The 27160-nt window shown below is 34.8% G+C and overlaps 1 protein-coding gene across 2 annotated transcripts in view; it reads right to left on the bottom strand.

Annotated features, from left to right (window-relative positions):
* Positions 1-27160, bottom strand: part of PDS5B (PDS5 cohesin associated factor B) — a 91591-nt gene that overhangs the window by 13121 nt on the left and 51310 nt on the right. For both annotated transcript variants that reach the window (XM_058185226.1, XM_058185227.1), the window contains 18 exons: positions 25217-25368; positions 23802-23915; positions 22671-22752; positions 18382-18430; positions 17379-17518; positions 17177-17292; positions 16414-16519; positions 14492-14652; positions 13397-13520; positions 13088-13246; positions 9689-9757; positions 8368-8504; positions 6496-6619; positions 6135-6339; positions 2323-2437; positions 2077-2209; positions 1489-1608; positions 850-912 (listed from right to left, as the gene is read on the bottom strand). In XM_058185226.1, coding sequence (XP_058041209.1) covers positions 850-912; positions 1489-1608; positions 2077-2209; positions 2323-2437; positions 6135-6339; positions 6496-6619; positions 8368-8504; positions 9689-9757; positions 13088-13246; positions 13397-13520; positions 14492-14652; positions 16414-16519; positions 17177-17292; positions 17379-17518; positions 18382-18430; positions 22671-22752; positions 23802-23915; positions 25217-25368 — 2169 coding nt within the window. The remainder of the gene's footprint in view (positions 1-849; positions 913-1488; positions 1609-2076; positions 2210-2322; positions 2438-6134; positions 6340-6495; positions 6620-8367; positions 8505-9688; positions 9758-13087; positions 13247-13396; positions 13521-14491; positions 14653-16413; positions 16520-17176; positions 17293-17378; positions 17519-18381; positions 18431-22670; positions 22753-23801; positions 23916-25216; positions 25369-27160) is intronic.

Below are 27160 nucleotides of genomic sequence, written 5' to 3'. Positions count from 1 at the left end.
GATAGATGATAGTTAGTTAGTTAGTTAGACAGACAGATGTGTGTGTGTATATGTGTGTCTCTATCACATTTCTAGCTATAAAATTATGAATGCATTAAATGCATTTTTTATACTTAAGAATGCTTATGCAAGATATTCCTTTAAAATGCAAAATAATTAGAATGGCTTATTTCAGAATTCAAATTACATGTGATCCATGGAGCAAATAAGTAGTCAAGAACTCCAAGCGTTTCTACATCATTTAAATGTTCTTATGTCATCAACATATACATGTACAGTGTTGGAACATCAGCAGTTCAGCAAGACACTGTTGAATTCAGGCAGTACAGATGTTCCTGCAATATACAGTACATTACTGTTAAGAGGCTTTCTTGAAGTTCTGGCTTATTTCCTAAATATCTGTTTGATACTTAATGATGCCCTGTTGTTTTAATCCGTCAATATCCCCCATATATCAGCTCCACTAGCACCTTACCATGTGGAATAAATGATCAATCCTGGACTATACTAATCAGAATATTAATGGAGTATCCAAAGTTCTGCCCTCACTATATCTTGAAAATCAATCTGCTCTTAGGCTTCCATCACTGATGTCTTTCAATCCTTCTATTGTTTGAAGACTTTCCAGCATTTAAATATTGGTGGTCTTGTTTTTTTAAACCATGACATGTAATCTCTGCAATGCAGTATACGTGGAATTGCCTTTGAGTTAGTAGCTAAATATTAACATAAAAAAATGAACAACCCTCATTCTAATAAATAATTTCAAAATAACTTTTTTAACGTAAGAATTTTATTTTGGTTAAATAGAATTATTCTGTGCAGGTCCTAAAATATACAAATGCCCACCTTTCCTGTAGTAAAAAATGATTTCATTTCTGGAGGCAAATAGTTTTTGGTATTACTGAAATTCTGCAAGTAAAGGAAAAAATGTAGATAAGATTCCAGTTTAAAGATTAAACAAGGATTGCATAATCAATATGTAGTTGCATAACTGACTATAAAATTAATACGATATTAATTTCATAATTGATGTTCAATTAAGGGCAGAATTAGACAAATGAAAATTATAAATTGCTTGTGACACTTTTTTTAAAAATTCTATGCCATGAAAACTTTTGTGGACTATAGTTAGAGATCCAGTTTGTGTTAAAGCAAGTAAACAGGATATCATTATTTCTAGTCCTCCTTTAGGCATGAAAACCAATTAGATGATTTGGGGCCAGCAACTCTTTTTCCGCTGCAACAGGATCTCTGTTGCAGAGAATATAGGAGGTAGAAGCACTGGCTGTATATGCTATTTTGGGTTTATTCCAAAGAAAACTGTGATATAAATAAAACAAATAAAACATACAATGCATTTCATGTCACATTAAATTCATAATGCTTTGGGTTACCTGGCTACATTATGCATAATATATCTTTAAAAAACATATAATTTTAAACACATAGTTGCAATGAAATTTATAAGAAAATAAATCACATTACTTTGTCAGGTTGAGTGAAATATCGAGCTGGTAATACAGGGTCTTTGGGAGATTCCAAACTATATGTTGTGCTCTTTGACATTATGATGTTCATTGCTATATCACATACTGTATAAAGTTTCTGAAAGAGAAAGTGTGATTTTGTATAATGTCAAAAAATATTATTAATAAAAGACCTGAAAAGGCAAAAGGAATCTTCAGAACCCCATGTTTGTATAAAAATTCTACAGTAATACCGAACAAAATAAACTTACGTATTTCACATTTCAGAAATATATTATACTATGCCAAATAAAAAAGCTTTACAGTTGTTTGGAGAATTACAGTATTTATAAACAATGTATACCAGCAATTAAAGACAATTTCTACTAGTTTTCATAGAATATAATATAACACCTTTCATAGGAACTATCACAGACATATTATATTAAATTCTGTTTTATATCTTGTATTCTTGGAAAGGACCAACTATGCAGAAGCCCAAATTTCTGAATGAAAGAGAACTAATTATTTACATAAAGCCAATTTCATTGACCTAGATAAAGATTCACTGTCTATATAAATATTAGCAATACTCAATACAACTTACTTCATTCATTTTTGTGTCTTCGGGTCCTTGAGCATCTTTTGTCTGTTTAATATTCTCTACCATTTTTCTAATAAATGCATGGCTATTATTTTCATTTTTAGCCATTAATATTTCTAGTATGAACCACAGACATCTGAAGAAACAAAATATAGCTGTCAGATAATCTTAGTTGTGCTGAATGTTTAATAAAAAATATAAATTAGTAGGTTAATATACTGAAATATTTCATTTTAAATACATTCTTACTCTTTAATATCTTTTAGTTGTTCAATGTCTTGGATTTTGACATAATCAGGATCATGTGCCAGAAGATGGATAGTGTATGGAACAACATACTCTGGTAGAAGAGACAAAAGTTTCTCTGAAAGTGTAAATTCAAGAAAAATTATAACATTTGGATGTATCTTTAGAATAGTAATCAAAGAAATGAAAATTTTACATAAAATAGATTATAGATTATCTTCAACTGCATAAAATAAAGACAGTCATTATGTGCAGAAAATATTTAATTTAAAGTTCAAGAATAATTAGTCTGATGGATATATAGCTTCAATGCACAATCAAAATGTACTAAAATTTACATGTTCTAATTTAAACAATTTCTTGGTTTGAAATTCTATGCCATGAAGTTTCTAGAAAGATGGATGTATTTATTTAAGCCTCTCAATTGCAATTAACTGAATCCGAGGCAAAAAGTTTGAAAACAAGCTATAGAAAAAAATTGTAACATACCATACATCAAGGTGATATGAATTTATCTTAGGCAAATCTGCTATATATATATATATCCTGTGTGGACCTCGTGAGTGAGACACCAGACCCACACTCACGAGGTCCACACAGGATGTCACCACCGCACATCCACCCAGAAAGCAGACCCAAACCCACACTGATCATGAAGCACGACCAAGGACCAGAAGCCAGACCGCAGCTGCAACATTAGCCATTTCAAACTCCTCCAATCCATACATGCAGCAGACTGACACCCACTATGAAGATGTAGCACCACCACAAAGCCAAACAACAGCTATGCAGCTCACCAGCTCAAATCCCCCTGCAACACAGACTAAATTGAGCACAACCAAGCCCCCACCCAAACAGGACACACCCCCAGCCAATCAGAGCACAAAAAAACCTCCATCCAATCAGAGCACAGCCAAGCTCCCACCCAATCAGTTCAAACCCCCACTAGCAGTTAAAAGGAAGAAACAGCTGCGATCACACATTGCTCCCAGAAGCACGGTTGAAGCCTGAAGATGACGAATGAGACTTCGTCAAACGTTGCCAAGACATTTCCAATTTTACACGGAGAAAACCTGAACAACTAAAGACTTACATATATATATATATATATATATATATATATATATATATATATATATATATATATATATATATATATATATATATATATATATTCGTACACGGTTGTAACATTAGCCTGAAGATGACGAATGAGACTTCGTCAAACGTTGCCAAGACATTTCCAATTTTACACGGAGAAAACCCGAATAACCAAAGACCTACACACACACACACACACACATATATGTCTTTGGTTATTCGGGTTTTCTCCCGCGTAAAATTGGAAGTGCCTTGGCGACGTTTCAACGAAGTCTTATTCGTCATCTTCAGCTTCGTGCTTCTGGGAGCAATGTGTGATTGCAGCTGTTTCTTCCTTTTTAACTGCTAGTGGGGGTTTGAACTGATTGGGTGGGAGCTTGGCTGTGCTCTGATTGGATGAGGGTTTTTTGTGCTCTGATTGGCTGGGGGTGTGTCCTGTTTGGTGGGGGCTTGGTTGTGCTCAGATTAGTCTGAGTTGCAGGGGGATTTGAGCTGGTGAGCTGCATTGCTGTTGTTTGGCTTCGTGTTCGTGGTCGTGCTACATCTTCATAGTGGGTGTCAGTCTGCTGCATGTATGGATTGGAGGAGTTTGAAATGGCTAATGTTGCAGCTGCGGTCTGGCTTCTGGTCCTTGGTCGTGCTTCATGATCAGTGTGGGTTTGGATCTGCTTTCTGGGTGGATGTGTGGTGGTGACATCCTGTGTGGACCTCGTGAGTGTGGGTCTGGTGTCATTCCTCGTGTTATATGAAATCCCATGCACCGCCTGCCCCACCACATAGATTGGACAAACCAACAGAAGAATAAGTGCACGCATTGAAGAACACAAGAACTCAGTCAAAAAAGAGGAAACAACTTCTTCCCTGGTCCAACACCTTAAAGCCACAGGACATGATATTGACTTTAAAAAGACCAGAACTATCGCTAAAACTGAACACTTTAACAACAGAATAATCAGAGAAGCCATCGAGATAGAAAAATGCCCACATAGCATGAACAAACGAGATGACACCTCCCGCCTACCAGCCATTTGGAAACCCGCCCTTATTGACAAATGAGTCCCTAACACGAGGAATGACACCAGACCCACACTCACGAGGTCCACACAGGATGTCACCACCATGGTGAGAACCAAATTTAAAGTAATGTAATATTTATACATAAAATGTTGTGGGTTTTTTCTAAATCAAGGCACTATAGCAGCACATATTTTAATGTAAAAACAAAAAAATTAAAATAAGAAATCAGGGTTATAGTTACAGCACCAAAACAAACAAGAACAAAGATCAAATAGCAGCAAGATCACAATAAACAAGAAACTTGATAGAATATTCAAAGTTGTTTAGTGCTATCTGATATCATACAATAGCTTTGATCATCTTTCATAAATGCAGAATCATAATCCAGGTGCTTCTCAATGATAAGGTTATGCTTTATGCATCTTACAAGATAATGGGATGCAGAAAAGAACAGAATTATACTACTAGTAGTACTAGGAAGGTTCATGAAGAGAAGACTGCTATCATAAACCCAAAGAAAGCATAGCTTTAAAAATAATAATCAATGCAAATGCAATCAAGATATGTGAAAGATGCAAAGACATACGTTTTTTATAAAGAGCCAATAGCACTTGATCAGATACTTTTAGGGACAGATGAAAAATTAATAAAGAAAATATATAGCTACTTGTTAAGTATTAAAAACGGAAGCCGAACAGGTGAAAGAAACGATGACAGTTTGGGCAAAAAACTTTGGATTTTTTTAGAGCTAGATAAATAGCAAAAACTCTGGGACAGAAATTATAAATTGACAATGGCAACTACTTAAAACCTGTATAAAATATTCTATAGGTGGTATTTGCCACTGGCAACACTAGCAATGTTTAAAAATGTGTCCGCTAAATGTTGGAAATGTAATCAGATACCAGGTTCTTATTATTACATGTGGTGGACATGTTCAAAGGCAAAAAAAAATTGCCTTTGAACATTCATACATGGTTAGAGAAAATTATAAAGCAACACATAAGACTTAAAACCAGAAATACTTTTGTTAGGTATATTACCAGAAAATTATAATAAAGGGATTACACATCTAATAATACAGGTGCTGACACAGCAAGAATTGTATTTGCACAATATTGGAAAAATGAGGTTACACGTACAGATGAAAGTATAATTAGAAAAATATTAGACTGTGCGGAGATGGATAGACTGACATTAATAATAAAAGATAGGGAAGAAACAGAATACTTTTTAACATGGGATTTGTTTTATCAATGGTTAGATAAAAGAGGTAAAAATTAGAGGATGAAAAATTACTGATATGTATAAGTAAATGATGCAAGAATTTCATTATATATAAGTAAACATTATTATTATTATTACTATTATTACCACCAGTATTATCATTAATACTTTGTATAAGCAAATTGATCCAGACAATACACTGTTTATTAAGCACTTATTAAATAAGTTATATTTCAAAGAAAAATGTGTAAATAAAATTTTTAAAAAATAATATCAGTAGTTTGAATTGGGTTTAGCAGCAAATCAAGACTCAATGCAATCAATATAAAATCGTTATTTCACAACCATATTCTTCCACTTTGGAAAAACTTTTAAAGCAAACTGTATTGGTATAGAAAATAAACTTAAATACCAGGAAGACATGGTGTTAATATTGCCCTTTATTCTGCTAGTGCTCCAATATTTCTTACCACTAACTGCTGCATGCTGCTTTAGATATTCTCTTCTCACATTTATGTTTTTTACTAGGCACTGTCTGGCATGAGCTCTTCTCTCCTTTACTGGGTCTTTTGCACACAGTGCACAAATAGCCATATATTCCAGTGGTAACCTGAGTCTTGATAGGCCTTTGTGAAGTTTCTGAGCAAATGCTTGTCTAACTTGGTAACACTCATCCTAAAAAGAAGAAAAGAAATTTTATATAATTATGACTCTTCAATACCCCTTTTAGGAAATATAAAACCAAACTGCTTGCCACAGAAATTTGAAATTTGTATATAATAAGCTTATAGAGCTAATACTATTTAGCACCCATTCCTTCAATTTTCTTACATTGATAGCTAATGCACACAGTTGGTATTGTTCTAATGTGATGATTTCATGATAACAAGGTTCCTGTGCCAGCTTAACAATAGCACTAGCAGCAGCTAGCCTTAGACGAGACATATCAGGTTTGCTGAAAAATAAATAGAAGATACGGACTGGTTAGTATAGTATTTATTGAAGGCATGTTTGCTTATTTCCTTGTTGCCATCACTAGGTATACTGAAGATAATAATCATTTCTATCTTTGAACATGGATATTTAAAATGGTAGTGAGTTTAGAAGATATCTCATCTTGTTAAACTGAAATATACATAATGATTTTGCCTGTCCATCTCTGCATTTACTAAGATGAATCAAAAGGTATCCATCAATCACAATAGCTAGTTTCATCTCCTTTAAAATAAATTGATTTTGAGGTTATAAAGGCAATTAGGACTAGAATTTCCATTGTTAAGCAATACGGTTAACTTAGTGACAGCAGTCCCAGCTGCCATCGTAACTCGAAAACCACACAGGTAGTTAAGTGAGGACCTAATATGACCATGACATGGGAAGAAGTGAGAATCTCAGGCAAACAGGTCAATAGGCAAGATTAGTAGGTGGGCAGGTAGGTGCCATGGGCAGGTTCTACGGAGTGCAGGCAAGTGCCATGGGTGGGCAGGCACTAAGTTGCATGAGCGGATATGTGTTTTGGAAAGGGGGTGAGGACCCCAGGCCGGTGATACAGAACATGGGTGGGCGCTATGAGCACATAGTACAAAAAACAGGGGCCCATGGGTGGGTGCTATGGAGGATGAGCAGGCTGGTGAAAAAGCAATGGGAGTGTTGTGTCTTGCCCGCTCTCACCGCAGCCGGGGTCTGCTTATCTGCTTCCGAATGCTGAAGAATGTCCTCCCGGCCCCAGCCCTGGCTCCATGCCCAGACAGGCTGAGGAGGGGGCATCTCCCGGCCCCAGCCCTGGCTCCATGCCCAAGCAGGCTGCAGAGGAGGGAGCACCCCCCGGCCCCAGCCCTGGCTCCATGCCCAGGCAAACGGAGTAGCTAGACCCCTCCCCCTCCTCCACAGCATGTGAGCCTGAGGAAAGTTTATTTCCAACAGCTGCTGATTGGAGTGACCCTCGCATCAGAAGACTGGATAGGCGGAGGCAACAGAAGGAAGGGAGGGGCAGGCCTTAATGAGTGCTGAGTCATGCAGCCACACCCCATGGCCTATATAAAGGATCTGCTTTCTGGCAGTCTCTGAGTCAGGCAAAGTCGAACTTATCTTGCTGAAGTCACTTTCTGGTCTCCTGCCTGCTCTGAGGACTTTGCTAGGACTTTGGGCAGAGCTGCAGAGGCAAGCCTGATTCGGATTTCCCTGACCCGGCCGTCAGCGGAGGAGTGGGACACGACAGGGAGTGGGAATGATTTGCAATCCCCTGCCAGCTTTCCCATTGACTTTGTTTATGGGAAGATGGCAGGGTAAGTTGCAAATAGTGATCATGTGATGGGATGTAGCAAAATGTCATAACAGTAAGCCGGATACCATGTGCCTGAATTGCTATCTTATGGCTTTGGGAACACTGCGATGACCACAACTTCAAAGACGGTCATAAGTCTCCCTCATTCATTGTATGAATCGTAATTGAACAGTCTTTGGTCATAATCAAAGGACTACTTGTACTTACATATTAAAGCTACCACATTACATAGGAAATATTCTCATTTTCTTCTTTTATTTACTACTATTTCTAAAGCAGTAAGCTGTTCTACTGAAACTGGAAGCTAAGGTTACTAGATTCGTCGTAAGGCAGAAAATGACTCAGAAATATAACATATTTTTATTTCCTGTATTATTCAAAAAAATGTTTGTAATGTTGCTTTAAAAGTATTTATATACCTAATTTTCCCCTGTTCAGTTAGATCTCCATCACTGTGCAAGATTGTTGTTAACAGTCTTAACGTAGACGTTCCTGATTTACTGTGGTTATTCTTCATTCCTAGTAACCATCGAACCATCATCTTAATTGCCTGCATCTGAAATAAATATTAACAAATAATCAAACTAAATTTTATCACACTTAGTAGATCATTATAACGTCTCAAGAAATTTCATCTTGAACAGGGATTTTTTTCCTCCAAAAGCGTTATAAGAAATATATAACTTGGCAAGAGAGAAAATTTCAAATTTATATTTTCCTTAAACCAAATCAAAAGGTGATTCATGCACATTGTTCTCTTTTAAAGGAACTGCTAACATTTTACAGGGTAGGTGCTCTACTTTTATCACTGGGGAAAGTTCCACATCATTAGGAAAAGATCTGGAGAGCCTTAAAGATCTGGTTATTCCCCAGTCTTTGCATTGTTGGGTGTATGATATCTACTTTATGATCAGATTTGTCATCTGTTTGCCATTTTATAGAGATTGTTATTTTTTTATATTGGCTTTTATTGTGAACCACCCATTCAGTCTTCAATAGGGAAACACCTAAATTGAATAAATAAATGAAATATATGAATTTTAATCATTTATTTGGTGTTACTAATAATGCAGTAAGCATTGCTGTTATTGTCAAAGCACAACACAAGTTTGAAAAAATAGAATCCAATGACTCTGTTGTAGTATCTGTCTTTACCAGAAGGGCTATGCAATAGTTTCTTTTTAATTTGGAAGAGTGCTACAGATTCCGTTTTAAAAAGCTCTTTGGAACTTAATGAGATTTCAAATTGAGACTGTATAATAACCAACATAATATCTGGCACTTTTGTGAATAGGGCAGAGTTGTAGTATTACTTCATAAACTGCTAGTAAGAACAATTGTAGTTTTCTGTACCTGTAAATTCCATTGTATTATAAGGACCCGCAGATTAAAGCTAAGCCAGTCCACAACTACAGGACAAAAATTACATTACTCCATATTATACTTCTAGACCTACATTTTTAAATGTCATCCATCTAACTGTAAAAGGGATAATGTCTAGAAATGTTCTCCTTAACGACTATAAAAATGAAATAAATTATTTAAATTAGAAATGCATGCAAAAATTAAATTAATAAGAGTATTAATATGTAATTTTATCAATATTTTATTATACACAAAGTTATTTCATTTTTAGTCCAAAAAGTAAATCAAAATGTGCTACTGTTGTTACATAATGTTTTGAAAATAAGATTAAAACCAGCATTTAATTATGAAAATGTAAGTTTTTAAATAGTGTACCTTTACAAGAGTCTCAGGAGAAACTTCTTCATCTGGCACCCATAGTTTAGTTGTTTTTTTTCCTGGAATCTGAAACAAATTATATCAGTTGCTACTTTAGTATCATAAATAATATTTATACATTCTCCCTTAAGGAATACATAACAAGGTTTACAGGTAATTCCAACCTTTTTTCAAAGTCTAAGAACTGTCCAAATATATCCATAATATGTAAGCAGTCTCAAGCAAAGCTGTTTTAGAAGGACAAAAACTTCTACTTTGTTCAGCTGTTTTGACAGTTTTGACAGTTCTGCTGGTTTAGCTTCTAGCTACTATAATTGTTATTGATAATAATTAATAACCATTATTAATTTTTTTGCAGTATTGCAGTATTATTTTTCTATTTCATCTTGTAACACAGCTTTAATATTGATAAATTGTGGTCTCTATACCATAACCTCTACTATGGAATCAAAGTATTAAGGTGTTTCGTATGAATATCTGCCCTTAAATAGCTTAGCATTTCTTTTTGGTTGGAGCAAACCAGTAAATACTTTAAAGACACTGAAACCTTACTAGGTATGAAAGTGAGGTTTATTTTATGAAATTAACGATATTTGCATTTGATTTTTTGGAATTCTTTCTGAACAGATTAATCTTTAAAAGGCTAATAATCCTCACTTCCTCCTAAAGTAGAAGCAAGTCACAGAAGAGACAGAATATTACTTTTATAAGAAAACAGTGGATAGTGAAGAGATGGAGTTTGCTGTGATGGAGAAACTGACAAACTTAATTAAAGAAAAGACACTGACTGATTTCAATGCTGACTGGAAACCCCTTTTGGACTTTTTGCACAAAATAGAAAAATGAAATTATGATATATGATTTTGATTAGAAAAAGAAAAAATGTAAGTTGTGTTGTCACCTTAGAATAAGGACAATTTGAATTTATACTTAAAACGTAAAAAAAATCAGAAGGCATTACTTTTCTCATTCTTTTTTATCTGCACTTCTGTTTTTATTCTTTCTTTCTTTCTTTGCTTTTTCATTTTCTGTAATTATTAGTTACTATTAATTTTGATCTTGTTTAAAAATTTAATAAAGTTACCATAAAAAATAATATAGTATGTGATATAATGTTCAGAGAATCTTAACCAATCTGGTCCCCTCCAGATAGAGTAGAAGGGATAACAAACATGACCAAAAGAATTGGTACTCTATTTTTAACCAAAGAATTCAAATTTGATATGGAATAAATTGAAACTGACACAAATAAATGGCATCTACCATACTTTATTCCACAGTTCATACAGCAAGCTTTTAATATATGACTAGACACATTATTAAAAATTGAGGCAATAATTGCAAGCAGGCACTTTCTGAAGCTCTGAATAAGATTTGTACACTTCTCAACCAACAATATGATCCACTCTTGTTCCACCTGCAAACTGTTCCTGTTGTCTTAAGATTTGATGGCTCTTCTCAACTGTGAGTTTCAGCTCTTTCCAAACATGTTCAGATCAAGACACACAGCAGGTCACTTTAGAAAATTCCAATGTTTACTTTTCAACTTCTTGGATTATATTACAATTGTATTCTTAAATCGTATTTTAGGTCAATATCCTGTTGGAAAAACTATGACTGAAAGCAGAGCTTCCTAACACTGGGCATTATGTTTCACCACAAAATGCAGTGATAATCTTCATTGTACCCAGAAGATTCAAGGCACCCAGTGCTGAAGGCATAAAACAACCCATAACATTATGGAGCTTCCTCCAAATTTCACAATAGGAATGGTGTTGTTTTCTTTAAAACCATTGTTTTTCCCTTCTGTGAACATAAAGCTGCTGTGACTTACCAAAAAACATTATTTTTGTTTCATCCAAAGGACATTGTTCTAGGACTGTGGGTTGTCAACATGCATTTTACCAAATTCCAGTCTGGAGTGGGATTTAAAAGTGGGGCTTTCCCAGGTCTGAAATCATGGAAGCATGTTCACTTAGATAGTGATGGATCTTGTAACTTGATGCATAGTTCTTGATCTTAAAGTCAATAGCTTCTGTTCTGAAGTTTTCCTTTGTTCTTACTCCACCATTCAAACTATCCTTCTGTTCTATTGGGGATCAATTTTCTTCTGATGGCCATATCTAAAGAGGCAGATTACCATCCAAATCTCTTGATAACATTAATAACTGTGGTCAAAGAAACAGGAAGCTCTTTGAAATCAGTTTTGTAGTCTTTAACTTTACTATGCTTACTATTACCTTCTTCCTTTCCTCCTCAGATAACTCTCTGCTTTTCTTTCTCTTGTCCATGTTCACTGTGTTGCACAAAATGACAAAAAATATCTGAGTACTTTTCCCCATTCAAACAGGCTGAGTGACTGATTATGAGATTGAAGATACCTGTGACTGTAATTAAAGAGTCTGTTAAGAGATCATTAAAACCCAATAAAGTCTTTTCATTTCTAAGGGTGCCAATAATTTAATCATGTTCATATTATTTTCATTTATTATTGCCAATAATATGTTAAGTTTTACATCCAAAACAAAGGGTAACCCCAATGTCATAAAGAATGATACACAAATAGCTGTGGCAATTTAAATTTACTTCATAGGAAATTGAGATTCTTTGGAGGAAAGTGGAAGGTACCAATATTTTTGGCCATGTCTGTATGTGAAGCCAAAACAACATGAAGTAACCAGGTGGGGAAGAGCTGGATTACAATAGATCAGGGGTGCCAAATTGGATTTCTTCAAGGGCCAATCAGCATTGTAGTTCTCTTCTGCGGGGCCACTGGGGGGCGGAGATGGGATGTATGCATCCTGTAGCACTTTGCCAGCCAACACAGGGCACAGGGGCGCATGTGGCTTCAGCCTCTCCAGCTTCCAGCAGCACTATGCCAACCAAAAATGGCTATGTGGAAGCTTTGTGGTGCCTCCGCAGGGCCCGTTTTTGGCTGGCAGAGTGCTGCAGGAGGCTGAAAATGGCTGTGCAGGGGCCGCACGCAACACCCCCCCCCAGCACGTTTTGGCTGGCAGAGGCACCACAGGCCAGCCCTTTGATATTTCCAGGCCGGCCCCATGGGCCTTGAGTTTGATACTCCTGCAATAGATACTATTATGAGTTCACATTATTTAATAGAATAGTTTATACACAAAATGTGTGCATCTATTTTTCTAGAAAAAAGGAAATAAATTGAATAAACAGGAGGAAAAATTCAATTTTATATTTCTCAAGGAACTTATTACTACATTCTTGGTTTGTCTTCGTTAACCTTCATAAGTTTACATTTTATGATTACTCAGCTGAGTATGCTGGACATACTAAGAACTGTATAGCTATCTTCTCTTGTTAAATGCACACAATATAATGTACAATTTAGAGCTATTTTACTGCAAAAAGCAAAACAATTCTTACCCTGTCACTCATTAACAAATCTTTAACTATAAATGTAGCCACCAAAGATTTCAGCGGGGCAGCAAACTGATCAGGTGCCAGCAAGGCTATGTGGCCAATGGAAACCAGTGGTGTAATCAGATGTTCCAGATTACTTGGATCGAGACTCTTATGTAGTGGCTAAAATATATAAATGATGGTAAATGTCATCAATATGCCCTTAAAGAGGAGTCAGATGCAAGCATTTAAAAGCATTTTAACCTATAAATAAATCAAATTCTTCAGAATTTTCCACTATAGATGCATTATAAATATAAAATAAAAAAATACCTCAAATATCTGTGCGAATTGTGTTTCTTTACTGGAGAATATTGCATGGATGCAGTGAATGGCATACTTTGCCTGTCGAGGAGGACCTTTTTTAGCTTTATGTTGCAAAACCGGAAGTAAAGCTCTAAAGTTTAAAACAAAAAAAGCATAAATAATACTATATAAGTAGTTTTGTTTAATTAACTTGAACCATTGTATATTTAACTTGAATCTTTGTGTATTTAATTAGAATTTTGCTATGATAGGCTCTGTTCCTAACTATACAGGACTTTCCGCATTTGTAATATAAATGGTGGCCCACCACACAAACCAAAACTTCCAAAATCATCCCATGATTTATGTATGTACGTAATATAAGTTGCTTCAGTTTATATGACTTTCCAATCATAATGACTCTGTATCCAATATTGCACTTGCACATGGGCAGCACTTCTCTTCTTGATTCTGGGCAAGCCATACCAAAGATGTGGCTACTTTAACAAACCTGAGGTGCTCAGGTTCCAAACCTTTTTTTCTAAACCATTTTTGAAGCATCCACAATCCTAGTCTATAAAAAGCTTGTATATACAACAATGCATTTACTTTTTTCAGTACAATTTCTAAAATCTGTGACAATATATCTAATTCCTAAAGATAACTTCATACACACAGTGGGAAATATTTCATTCTTTTTAATCATCATCATTCCTCGGCATTAAAACAATGCAAATTCCAGGAACAGAAGCATCAAGGGAAGTAGTTAAAAAAAATATAACAGTAAAGTGAAATCTTTAGGGCCCCAATCTTGCTAGGCAAACATATAGGAATGCTACTATAAGTATACTTTAAATATACTTATTTGCTTAGCCTTCATCTAGTGGGTAATGTGCTGGCCTAAACAACAGGAAACCACTTTAGTCTAGTCCCCCACCTTAGGCATGAAAGTTTGCTGGGTGACTTTGGGCTAGTCACTTTCTCTCAGCCCAACCCATCTCACAGGGTGGTTGTTGTAGGGAAAATAGGAGGAAAAATACAATGTATCTTCACTGCCCTGAGTGAATTATAAAAAATAAACAAAATGGGATGAAATTTTAATAAAGTATAGAATTAACTCACGATCTGATGTGTAAAAAATTCTCCTCAATTCTGCTTCCTGTGTTCTTAAAAATCTGTAATGCAGCTTCAGCTACTTTTTCATCCTCCATTTTTAAACAGGCCAGAAGCGATTCAAATGTTTCGGCTGAATGGAATGAGATAGGGTGGGTAAACGAAAGAACCTGCAAGAGTAAGATTAAAAGGGGTTTTTTAATCATTCTTATGTTACCCTATGCTGACTGAATATATTTCATTGAATCAATCTTGACAAATCTTTATGGATCTATGAATAAACATCAAACAGCCTAGTTCCAATTACAATAAAGATCTATCTAAATGGCTTATGTATAAATCTAATGAGCTACAAATAATCCTCAGAGAGTGACTCATTTAGTGACCAATGATGAAAAAGTAACTTTATAACCAACCCTCACATTATGAAGGTCTGAAATAAGATAAGCACAGTTGTGGTTTCACTTAGGTTTCGTTTGCTTTGCTTAACAAATGAGTTACCAAACCCAATTCTGATCACTAAACAAGGACTACCAGTAGTATAATTCTATAGCCAGCACAAAGTTAGCTACCTGTACCAATGAAAGAAAATATTAGTAGCTAAGGGTTGGGAATTATGGGATTCTGGGTGCTCTCAGAGACTTTGCTTGTCAGAAGTCAGCTGGGAAGGTTACAAATTGAGATCATGTGACCGCAAGATGCTGCAACTGACTATAGGGATGATGCAATGGTCATAATTTTAAGGACAGGTCGTAAATCACTTTTTCTGAAGCTGTTGTAACTTTGAATCATTATTAAATGATTTAATGATTAAGTTAAATGATTTAAGTCAAAGACTAAAATAGATGTACTCATCTATTTTCTATCCAAGGAATATGCAGATACTAAATTACTCATTTAATATATAAAAAACCTTAGTAATAACTAGACTGATTCTGATACAGAGTGGCTCTGGCCAGCTGAACCCTGGCAAAACTGAGTGGCTCTAGAATTTGGATTACAGAACTATGGTTCTGTACATGGTTACAGAACTATGCCTTCTTTGATGCTAGATGGGGTTACACTGCCCCAAATAGACCCATTGCAGAACTTGGGGGTCCTCCTAGATTCATGATTCCTCAAAAAGGCCTTTGTACAGCTTCAGCTTGTATACCAATTGTGCCCATTCCTTGATCAGTAAGCCTTGCTCAGTTACTCATGCCTAGTCATCTCCAGATTGGACAACTGCAATGTACTCTACATGGAGCTGCCCTTGAATATCTGGAAGCTTCAGCTGATACAGAGTGCAACAGCACAGGCAGTTACATGCGTTCCAAGAACATCTCTGCTCCATGAACTGCACCGGTTGCCAGTTTGCTTCTGAATCCAATTTAGGGTCCTGGTCAGAATGACCCATTAGATCTGCCAGAGAAGGCATGCTGCAGGTATCATTAGCTAGTTGTGCTGTGGATACTATCAGCTAGGGACTTATATTTGGTGACTCCCAGAAGATGCCTCACAGCCTCAGAGATGCTTCATAGCAACACTATTCATGGCTAGTAGATTTTTACTTATGTTTAATGACATTCCATTTTGTACAAATCTGTACCTTCAATGTTATATTATCACCTCCAATTCTTCAGAAAAAATGAGACAATCAGAACAGCTGACCATGAGTTAGAAAAATCTTAAATTCAGAAAATAATGTGGATTTCTAAATATTATAGGGCAGGTCATAGTAATAAGTGCCTATGGCTCCAACAAAGGATAGAGGTGATTGCAAAGTTAGATATGGGTCTATGAGAAGGGATTAATTTCAGAATTACTTCCTTTTCTTGTCCATCATTTCATGAAAGTCACTATTATTAGAGCATTCTTAGTTTTTGCTAAAAGTAAAAAAAAGATATAACACAAAAATTATTGTAATAAGTGTTTTCTATAGAAAAAAATACCTTAAGCAATTCAAGACCTGCTCTGATTGCCAGATCAGTAGGGACACCTTCATCTTCATCATCTGCTGTTCCATCTATGGATTTGTTTACTTGTTTAATAAGGGCACTAATAAAGGAAAGGTTAAAGAATCATGCTGGACATTCCATTTAAATGTGATCATGTGTAAGCAGTGTATTTGAGCAAGAAACATTTTTCCTTTAATAGAGCAATGGCACATATTTAAGATATACATTTTTCTTCTCAATACTGTTATAATCATTTAGTTGTGTTATGCTTAATAAGATGGTGAGTGATAGCATGTGTTTTCTTCTAATTTTCTTGTCTGGTATGAAATAAGGTGTCATTACAAGTAAGATAAAAATAGCTCCAATTTATCATTGTAATTCTTCCACTGTCAAATCCTAACATCTTTCCATAGTAAATACAGTCTCTAGCATGCAGCAAGTGTTTTTCTCTTTCTTGACTAAGCTTTTCCCTCCCCTTCTCACTATGACAAAAAAATGAAATAACGTTAGGAAAGGAAGCTAATGAATCATAAGCCTTCAATCAATATCAAGAATACGTTCAGCTTCACCCCCAAAATTTTCCCAATTGTTTCCTTCTCTAATTACTTGGATTACTTTTTGCCCCACCCTATAAGACACAGTACAATATAAGATTCAATAGGGAGAAAATTACAGCATGTTAACTTAAAGCTCTTTTATAGAATGTGTTTTCTCAGTTTCATTTCATTTTAATTCCAACGTAAGTGAAAAGAAATACCTGATGGATTCGGTGTCAATGTGCACAGGAGCTATCCTCTCTAAAAGGAACTTTACCATTTCCAGAAAAGGGTTTGTAGGTTGCTTGGGATTGCCTAACTTCTTTGTAATTTCACGCTGCAATAGTAATTAGGAGTACATTAGAAAACAGACAATTTAATAATCCCAAGTACTGCAAGTTATATTTTAATATCTAGTCTTACCACACATCCTTCAGCTTGTTTGCATGAACAAGTTGGGCTAACAAGCATTTCCAACTGGTGTTTTATTTTGTCATCATCTTCCAGAACTTGAGTGAATTTCTTCATAAAATCCTGTGCTTTGCCAGGATCTGGCAAATTTCCTTTATGGAAATAAAACAAGGTTAAGTTCAACAGAAAGCTAAGCATCAAATAAAGCTTTTCTACTGTAAGTGGCATTCTTTACTGATAGAATACAACATAAAAGTAAATCAATAGAAAGAACAAGGCAAAAATATGTATGTAACTATATCTTAATAAATTTAACCATTTCCTAAAGTGACGTGCAAACAGTTTCATACAGTGTAAAACAAGAAAAAGGTTCTGGTGCTTTTAAAGCTTTTGCCACATAGCAAACAAAAAAAAAAGTTCCACGCTTTGAAAGTTGTATGCAACTGAAGCAGCATGAAGAACTAAAAATAAAAAAGATATAAAATGAGAATGGATAATACAAACAGAAAATATCTATTTTGTCAGATTATAAATAATTCCAGAGCCCTTTGGGCAGGTGGGACAAGCTATCATAATATTAAAAAGATATTAAAATATTGTTTCCTAGCAGAATTTACCTTATATATTGCTCATCAATATTTCTCTGTCATTGTTAAAAAAATACCTCCAACTTGAGATATTTAATATAATAGATCTAGATAGCTTAAATAATATTATTAGAAATTCTAATCATAATATTCAAACCTGAACACAATGTTGAATATCTTTAATAATGCCACACAAACTATTTAAGGGAGGCAAATTTTCAACTAAATCATTCAAAAAATGAATCCTATTAATGCTTTAATATATTAATTGTATTAGGTTGCAAGTTAATGTTAGTTTATTCAACTTACTTTAATTCATTTCAAAGGTTACTTACTCAAAGTTAGGAAAAAACAGAATGATTGAAAGTATCAATACATAAGTAATATTTCCTCAAATACTAAACTTAAAATATAGAAAAAAAACTTACTTGTTATTACCATCACTTTGGAAAATATAGCTTTACTGCTGGCATCTGACTGAAAATTTAAAAAAGGTCTTCAATGACAGGCTTTATAATACAATTTAATACTTTACACTCTTTCAGGAATAGGTAAGATAATTCCTTTACATTAATAAATAAATATTATATAGAACTAGAAGTGTGTCATAATCTAGTTTAATCTATTGTATGTTTTCAAGTGAACCACACAATTATGCATTTGTAACTCATACAAAATTAATTATCTTTACTGCAATTTTGAAAAACAGTTTAGCTCAAAACATAGCAGAAAACTTATATTGTATTCATTAATAATCTTTGGCATCCTTTCAACAGAAACCAACAGACTAGTCTACAACTTATTAAAAAACCATAACAAAACCCAACAATAAAACATATACTTATTTAAAGCAAGATGCATATGTTACATATACAATGCTGAAAAAAAACCCCAAAAAACCCACCCATCTTGAACTGAAGTTTGATAATAGTTTTAATTTATTAATAAGTTTTAATAAATATACCCATGTGGTTTACTTGGCACCATTATGGGAGTAGTTTGCCCATGACTTTTTCTGAATGCTAGCTTAGCCTTGGCGTTCTGAGATGGTTTTCCCATCCAATCCTGCTTAATTTCTGAGATTAGCAAAGGTCAGCTAGGTGCTGCCACCTATTGAATCAAAGGCTTTTAAAAACGCTGAAAACCATGATAAAAATTTTATTTTACATCACTGGTGGGAAAAACAATGGAGCAGACACAGGAAGAAATATGTAAAATAATACATGGATCAGATGGATTTATCATACTAAGTGAACCCAAATAAAGTTAGAATTCTGACAAAAAGCAAAACCTTACTCCCTAAGCAGTGATTCTCGATTTTCCAATTCTGGGAGTTGAAGTCTACATATCTTAAAAGTTGTCAAGGTTGAGAAACACTGTCATAAAGCATGCTGTTGCAATTCAAATCACTGAAGATCTACAGCTAGTTAAAGAATTCTGATTGATAGGATTCAGGAAGAGAGCTTTCACTGCTGTTGCCCCACCCTGTGGAATATTCTTCCCCCAAGAGATGAGGCTGGGTCCTACTCTCCTAGCCTTCTGAACAGGAGTCAAAATATGGCCCTGCTGCCAAGCATGGGGAGCCCAGAAGAGCACACAGTTTGTCTGGTGCCTGAGCACGCCCCCCCCCCAGTTTTTTAAATTAATTTTAATAGTGTTTAATCATTATCCTTGTCTATGGAGATTCTCAGTCATCCAGGTCATGGTTGTCCCAAAGATGCTTTTTCAAGGGACAACTGGACTTTCTTTGTTTTTCCTTGAAGACTTTTCGCTTCTCATCCAGGAAGCTGAAGAAGCTTCTTGATGAAGAGCAAAATGACTTCAAGGAAAAACAAAGAATGTCCAGTTGCCTCTTGAAAAAGCACCTTTGGAATAATCATCATCCTTGCCTACTTATATAATTTTAACTTTTATATACTGTTTTTATATTTTAACATTTTATTGCACAGCACCCACAACCCCTCTCTGAGGGAGATCAACAGCTCACGAATGTGCAAAATCAATCAATCAATAAATACTGAAAACTATACCCAGCATTATTAAAAAAATAAAGTTTGAATTGAAAACCCAATTTTTCCTACTATGAATATTTTTTAGAATAAATAAGCATAACAATTTATTATTTATTCACATATATTTATCAAATAAATTTATATACTGATCCATCTCACAGTCATGACTGTGGGCGGCATACTGTAAAACAATTCATTAAAAGATGTAAAACAACAATTAAAAACAATCTAAACACAAATATAGATAAAACTGTGAGGGAATGGACTAACATCCTACAGTGTAATTATCTCATGAGCTCCATATAATTCTTGACTCTCCGATGTCAATAGCATAACATATATGTTAAAGGCCATGAGGACAACTGTGGCACCCAAAGGAAAAAAGATATGTACATTATCAAACCTGGAAATCAAACTTTGAAACATGCAGCAATAAGAAAAGTAATAATAATATATACAGAGCAGTACTTTTAACTAAAATTAAGCAAGAATGGCTTCCCTATATATTGCATGGCACATAACAAGGCAAACTTATTTAAAGTATAGTTTTAAGCAGGAAATTTTCCATATAAAGGTAATAACTAAATCATTTTAATGTTTATAAATAACTTGATGGAATCACCAAGCAGAAACAATGGGAGGACAAAAGGAAATATAGGGTGATGGATACATCTGTCTATTGTCCTAAATGAACTGCAGTGATAAAGTAAGGTAAATATGAAAAGAAGAAATCAAATTCAGTATATTTTCAGTAGTATATTAAGATACTTCATAATAAATGGAATTTTCATTTTAGTAAATGAATAAATGAACGTTCTAGTCAAAAATAACTTGAAACTCTGCATTAAATGCAACACAATTCTAATAATTCATTGATTTTTTTCAATCATTTTAGCTGTACATCATACTACAAAAGCTTAAATAATTTCCCCCCCTAGAAAAATGGATGGCTATGTAATTATAGTTGAAATTGACTCCTTGATTAACTGGGGATGTTGGGAACATGCTTTTTAGTTAGCATACTGTAGAGCGATCAATGTAGATTTTATCTGATATAAGCTGTTGGGATTTCTTGTTATAATATATTGCCTAACCAGATCAGGATTAAATTTCTCAAAATGTTAAAGTTTTAATATACTGAGTAAGGTACTTTGTTTTCATATTTTCTGCCAACAGAAAAAGATAAAAGAGACTATATTTCTAGCTGCAATTTTTAATGTTTTGAGAGCATGAGCTAACCTGCCGAACAGTCGAACAATACAGACCATCGTAAAAAGCCTATAAATCCTGAACTTGAAATAGGAAAGGATATGTCTACAAAGTCTTACAGGGGATTAAACATAAATGGGGTAGTTTCTTGGAATTAAATTCTATTCCTTATCAGAAAAGAACAGACAAAATAAAGCATGATTACCTGTCAGAATTCTGCATGATCTGCTTTAAAGACTTTCAGAGATAATTTAGGTAAACTACTTCATGGATTCTGCTGCTTTAACAGGCTGAAGGACATCAAATATTTTTGACATTTCTATAGCCCTTGATAGTTTCAGGAACATGATATATGTGAAAATATTCCACATATTATTTTTGATCTTTGAATCCACAACAAATCCCCTTAATGTGAGCTAAGCAATGTATTTCAACAAGTCTATGATTCACTGAACAATGTGTGAACATACAAATGCATATATGTGCTTTCACATATTAAAAATATCCTACTGTGACTTGACATCATCTGACTGTAAATATTCTTAATACAGAAATAATACATATCAGATTCAATACGAGGAAATAATATGAATAAGGACTGTTTTATATTACTGCTGACATGTGGATGAATTATATTAATATTACACTGAAACAAATCCAAGATCTGTTTCAATCATATTCTTAAAACTTTTTATTGAAAATCCTTGTGTAATGTGTAGCTCATGGAAATTCTGAAGAAACTTTCTTCTGGATTATGTTAAAGTTCTAATATACCATCCCAATTATTATTATAGTTATAAACCTGAATCCTGGTAGTTTTCAAGTTACAACAGTAATTGAGACTGGAATTTCTGTTGCTAACAATGCGGTTCAATAGCACAATGTCACATTCGTTCCTTAATGGTGCATGCCATGTTTTGAAATATCTCTATTTTATAGTACAAACTGGGCATGCCTACAAAATGTCTGTGATAGAAACCTTGTTTATATAAAAATGGCTTCCATAGAGAGAATATCCTTTATCAGAAAGTAAATAATTCCCTAGGATGCTCTTGCTACTAAGTGACTCTTATATTGAGATGAAAGTCTTCGTTGAAAATAGATATAACATTTGAGGCAAATGAGTTGCTTTATATCTTTCTATGTAATTTATATGGCAAGGACATCAAAGAGACATTGGTTGAAAGTTGCTGCCTGGATTTTTACCTGTTTATTTATTCATCTGTAAACTGCCTTGAGGATGAAAAAGCATGATATTAAACTAAGTAACTCAATAAAATAAAATGGGTTTAAAACAGTTTCCCACAAAATTAAATACACTAAAATTATTTCAAGTATTTAGGATAGAAAACATTGGCATATAGCAAAGTTTCACTTTCATATTATCATTTTAAAAAGAAATCCAGGAAGTATTCCTTCTGTCAGTGAAATAAAATTCAAGCTGAAGTCTTGAAAATACTAGTGACATATAAAATTTCAGAAGGAAATGAACTTACCTTTGTCTGTTTGATTAAATCAACCAAATCTTTTACTTGATGCCTCAGTAAATTTTGACATTTCCACATTTCATTCAATGCCCTAATCATAAAAATAAAAAAGTAAAAACAATGTGATATAACAATCATCTCTGCAACTGACTCGACCTTATAAATTTTGTAAGTGAGAAACTCGTCCTGTTGTTGCTAAGCAATGTGATTCCATGACGTCATGCTTTACAACTAGGTTGCATAGTGAAAGAAATCCAGCCCAAGTTCTTAGTGTAACTTGAGGACTACGTGTACTACAGTTACTAGATAAAAGCATACTAATTTTATTCACTACCAAACTCTTTTTAAAAGTTGTCTGGTAGGTTCAACATATGTTGAATTGCTGCTCCCATAATAGTGTAGCTATTGATATAAAACCATGTACAAGAAGTATTATTGGGTCAGAGGATTCTACTGTCAAATAATAAATACCACCATCTTTTTGGGCTTATAAATTTAATTAGACAAGAAAAATAATTCATAGCTTTAAGGTTTTGTTTTTTTTTACTTATAGGCAAATATGATACCTAGAATCAACTAAAGGTTTTGGAACAATGTGGTCCTTAAGTGAGAACTACCTATAAGGCACTTATGTGGAGATATCTCCATCTTTAGAATAATAATCTGTTAAAGAAAGCATACACAAAATTCAAGTTACAAATTAAAGAATAATGAACGGTTCCTATTTTAATGACATAAGAGAATTCAACTGAAATGAAAAAGTGGGCTATATGCAAGTGCATGTGTTCACTGGCAAAAACAGATTTTCCATCTACTACCGTTCTCTAACACCTGCCTCCTTCCAAATCTATGCTTAACTAATAAGGTTGAATAGAAAATTAGAGGTGGAAAGAGATTTTTTTTAACTGTGGAAAGATAAGTGCATGATGAGGATATATCATACTTTTCATGAGAAATTTTATTTAATAATAAGAATTAAAAATGTAGTTCCAAATAGAAAATATTTGTTTGACAAGAAACAATTGAAAACCAAGATAAAAGCCTTCAGGATTTAATCTATATTTCTCTTAATCAAAATTATCAATTACATTTGCAATGAAAAGATCCCATAGCTCTCCATATCTGTAATTGAATACATACTTTACAGCATTAGAATCAAGTGTTGCGTAAAGGTAATATAAGCATTTCATTCTTTCATTTGTTTCCAAATTGTGTGGAACCATATACTGAGCAAAGATTCGTTCTACCAGCAATCTAAAAAGAAATTATCAATAACAAGTTTCAGAAAAATATCAAAATTAATATTAAAGTCAAAACTTAAGCCATGATCAACTGCAGTAGGGAACAGTGCAATGGAAGTGGTTGATCGAATAATAACAGATCCCACCTCCCCCCACTCTGCCCCCCATCTTCCCCATGTGTCTTGGTTTTAATGTCTAATTTAACTTTGTATGTTTTAACTGTATATGTAACTATAAGCTGCCCAAAGTTACCCTATTGTAAGACGGGCAGCCAGTAAATTTTATAAACAAACAAATAAGATCAATTTGATCATTTTCTTTATAGAAGAACGGATATGATTCAATTAAGACTTAATTGAATTATATTAATTCTTCTATAAAGAAAATAATCAAAATTTACAAAACTGAAGCAGCTATATCTCACTAAATTATTTTGCATGCAATAAATGAATAAATGAATTTTAATTTCCGTACGTTTTGTTATAAACACATATCTTAGTTACAGTAATCCAGTATAGCTCGGTACCTACCTAGTTCAGGCATAAGGAAATTGCATTAACTTTTAGAATTTGCTTGTACAAGTTATAGCAATTATCAACTTGAATAGCATAAAAAAGGGATTGGATAAAAATAAAGGATACCAGTCACCAATGGTTATTATTCTAGTCCTAATGCCTCATTTTTCCTGTTTTCACTCAACTACTAAATTTATTTTTCTAAATTAGCCACACTTCTCAAAGATTTTAGGAGTGAATAAATTGGGGTTTTTAAAAGCTATTTTTAAAGAACTAGTCACTGTCATATAATGATTTTATTGAATTTCAAATTCTGACTTATTTTAAAATCATTTCAACAACAGAGTAAAAATACATTATAGAGTTGCTTCAAATCTAAGTGGAAAAATAATTAATATACATTTATAACTCTGATATTACAGCACACAAGCTGAGAGTTTGGACAACCTAGTTAATACAGTTGGAAACCTTAAGAATTCTATGATATAATTCAGGTGTATTGATTTATTGATTTTTTAAAAAAAGATTGTACATAGATTTAGAACAGCATTATAATATCTAATAACATGTCATGAGTCCAGATATTTACTTTAATAATATCTAGTTTCTAGAGTTCTAAAATAGGTGATCCTGCAATGTTCAGAATGTTGTTCAAAAATAAATGAAATAAATGAATTAAATAACCTCCTGACCCCCTAGTATTCCTGCATTATATCTCACTTTTTCCTTTTTTGTCATTATTTTCCAAACTTTGGGACAGAAATGTCTTTTTTATTTAAAAAACTGAAGATAAACTTACCGATCATCAATACTGTTTTGGTAATATATATGTAATAATTTGTCCTTAATCCAAGCAATTTGTTTAGCAGCTTCTTTTCCAGCTTCTGATTGTAAAGAATATTTCTTGTATATCTGTGCAAGTCCCATCATAGCTTCTTTTCTCACCCTCCACTAAAATAATAATACATGAGAGCCCCCCCCCCCAACATTTATTAAAAAGGCTACTATAAACATTGAAAACATACAGCTATATTTTTACTATATGCATAAAAAGAACCATGCAAAATGGCCAGTTTCAAAGTTCATTCACTCAGAATGGGGCGTTGGACTTACCTGACACGCCCTTTCCCATGACGGTGAAAACGGCAGTCAGAATGATGGGTTGACCTGTCCATCAAGCTTGCAAGGATCGAGTCTGCAACTGTTTAAGCCCTGCCTCTTCCTCCTGGGCTCCAGTTTTTGCGAAGGGACTATTGCAGACTGGCATGTCTTTCTGAAATTAAAAACAGTTAGTGATAGCCCTCCCTCCCCTTTGGTTGGAGGCCGGCCCAGATAGGGAGGGGCTGACTGCCGTTTTCACTGTTGTGAGAAAGGGCGTGTCAGGTAAGTCCAACGCCCCATTCTCCACTCCGGTGAGAAATGGCAGTCAGAATGGTGGGACATACCAAAGCTTGTTGTCCAGTCGGGTGGGAAGACGCCGGCTGCTGTCCTATTATGCATCAAGGACACGTTGTAACACCCTCCTGCCGAATGCTGCGTCCGAGGAAGCATATGCGTCTAGCTTATAATGACGAATGAAGGGCGTAGGAGTTGTCCATGTTGCAGCCCTGCAGATCTCATGTAAAGGAGCTTGAGTAGCCCAGGCTGCCGAAGTTGCCGCACTTCGGGTTGAGTGGGCAGTAATGTTGGAAGGTCTAGGCAGGAGTTGAGTATGATAAGCTGACGCAATAGTCGATTTGATCCATCTACCTATAGTAGGACCTGATACCTTGAGACCCAAGGATGCAGGAAGGAAAGAGATGAAGAGTGCTTCCGTCTTTCTAATAGTTGAAGTGCGTTGTAGGTAAATCTTAATAGCACGGCAGACATCCAAAGTGTGCCATAGAGCTTCAAAATGGTGAGATGGGTTAGGAAAAACGTTCGGAAGAACAAGTTCCTGTGATCGGTGGAAAAGGGAATTAATCTTGGGCATGAATGTAGGATCGAGACGTAAGACGACCCTGTCTGGATGGAAAATGCAGAGGTCCTTACGTGTGGATAGTGCTGAGATCTCTGAGATGCGACGAGCCGATGTGATAGCTACTAGGAAGCAAACTTTCAGAGTTAAGAATCTGAGGGAAACCTCCCAGAGAGGCTCAAAGGGAGACTGTCAAAGTTGAGAGGACCTTATTGAGATCCCAAGATGGGTATCTGTGAACCGTAGGAGGGTGAAGATTGGAAGCTCCTCTAAGAAATCTACGAATAACTGGGTGAGAAGCCAAGGAATCAGATTTGGTGCAGGTGAGTACTGAAGATATGGCTGCCACCTGTCTTCGGAGGGTATTGGATGATAATCCTGAAGTTAGGCCCTCCTGTAGAAACCTGATGATGTGATGAACCTCTGCTTGTGTTGGAGTAACCTGTTTCCTACAACACCATCTAACAAAGCTCCTCCAAGTAGTCTGGTAAATCCTAATAGTAGAGGAACGACGAGATGCCTGAATAGTAGGAATAGCCTCCGACGGAATATTAAATCGAATTAATATGTCCCACTCAGCCTCCAAACGGTTAATTGAAACCATTGAGGCTCTGGATGTGACAGTGTCCCCTGTAGTAGTTGGATCCTGTCGTCCGAAATTCTCCAGTGTCTGGCGACTGACAGGGCTAGCAGATCCGCAAACCATGGTCTTCAAGGCCAATGTGGAGCGACAAGAATGAACTCTGCTTTCTCCTCTATTAGTTTGCGGATTACCCTGTTGATAAG

The sequence above is a fragment of the Ahaetulla prasina genome, chromosome 5 (assembly GCF_028640845.1).
Source record: "Ahaetulla prasina isolate Xishuangbanna chromosome 5, ASM2864084v1, whole genome shotgun sequence".
In the NCBI taxonomy this organism is placed as follows: Eukaryota; Metazoa; Chordata; class Lepidosauria; order Squamata; family Colubridae; genus Ahaetulla; species Ahaetulla prasina.
Note: the sequence above shows the minus strand (reverse complement) of the source record. Positions and strands in the feature narration are given on the sequence as shown.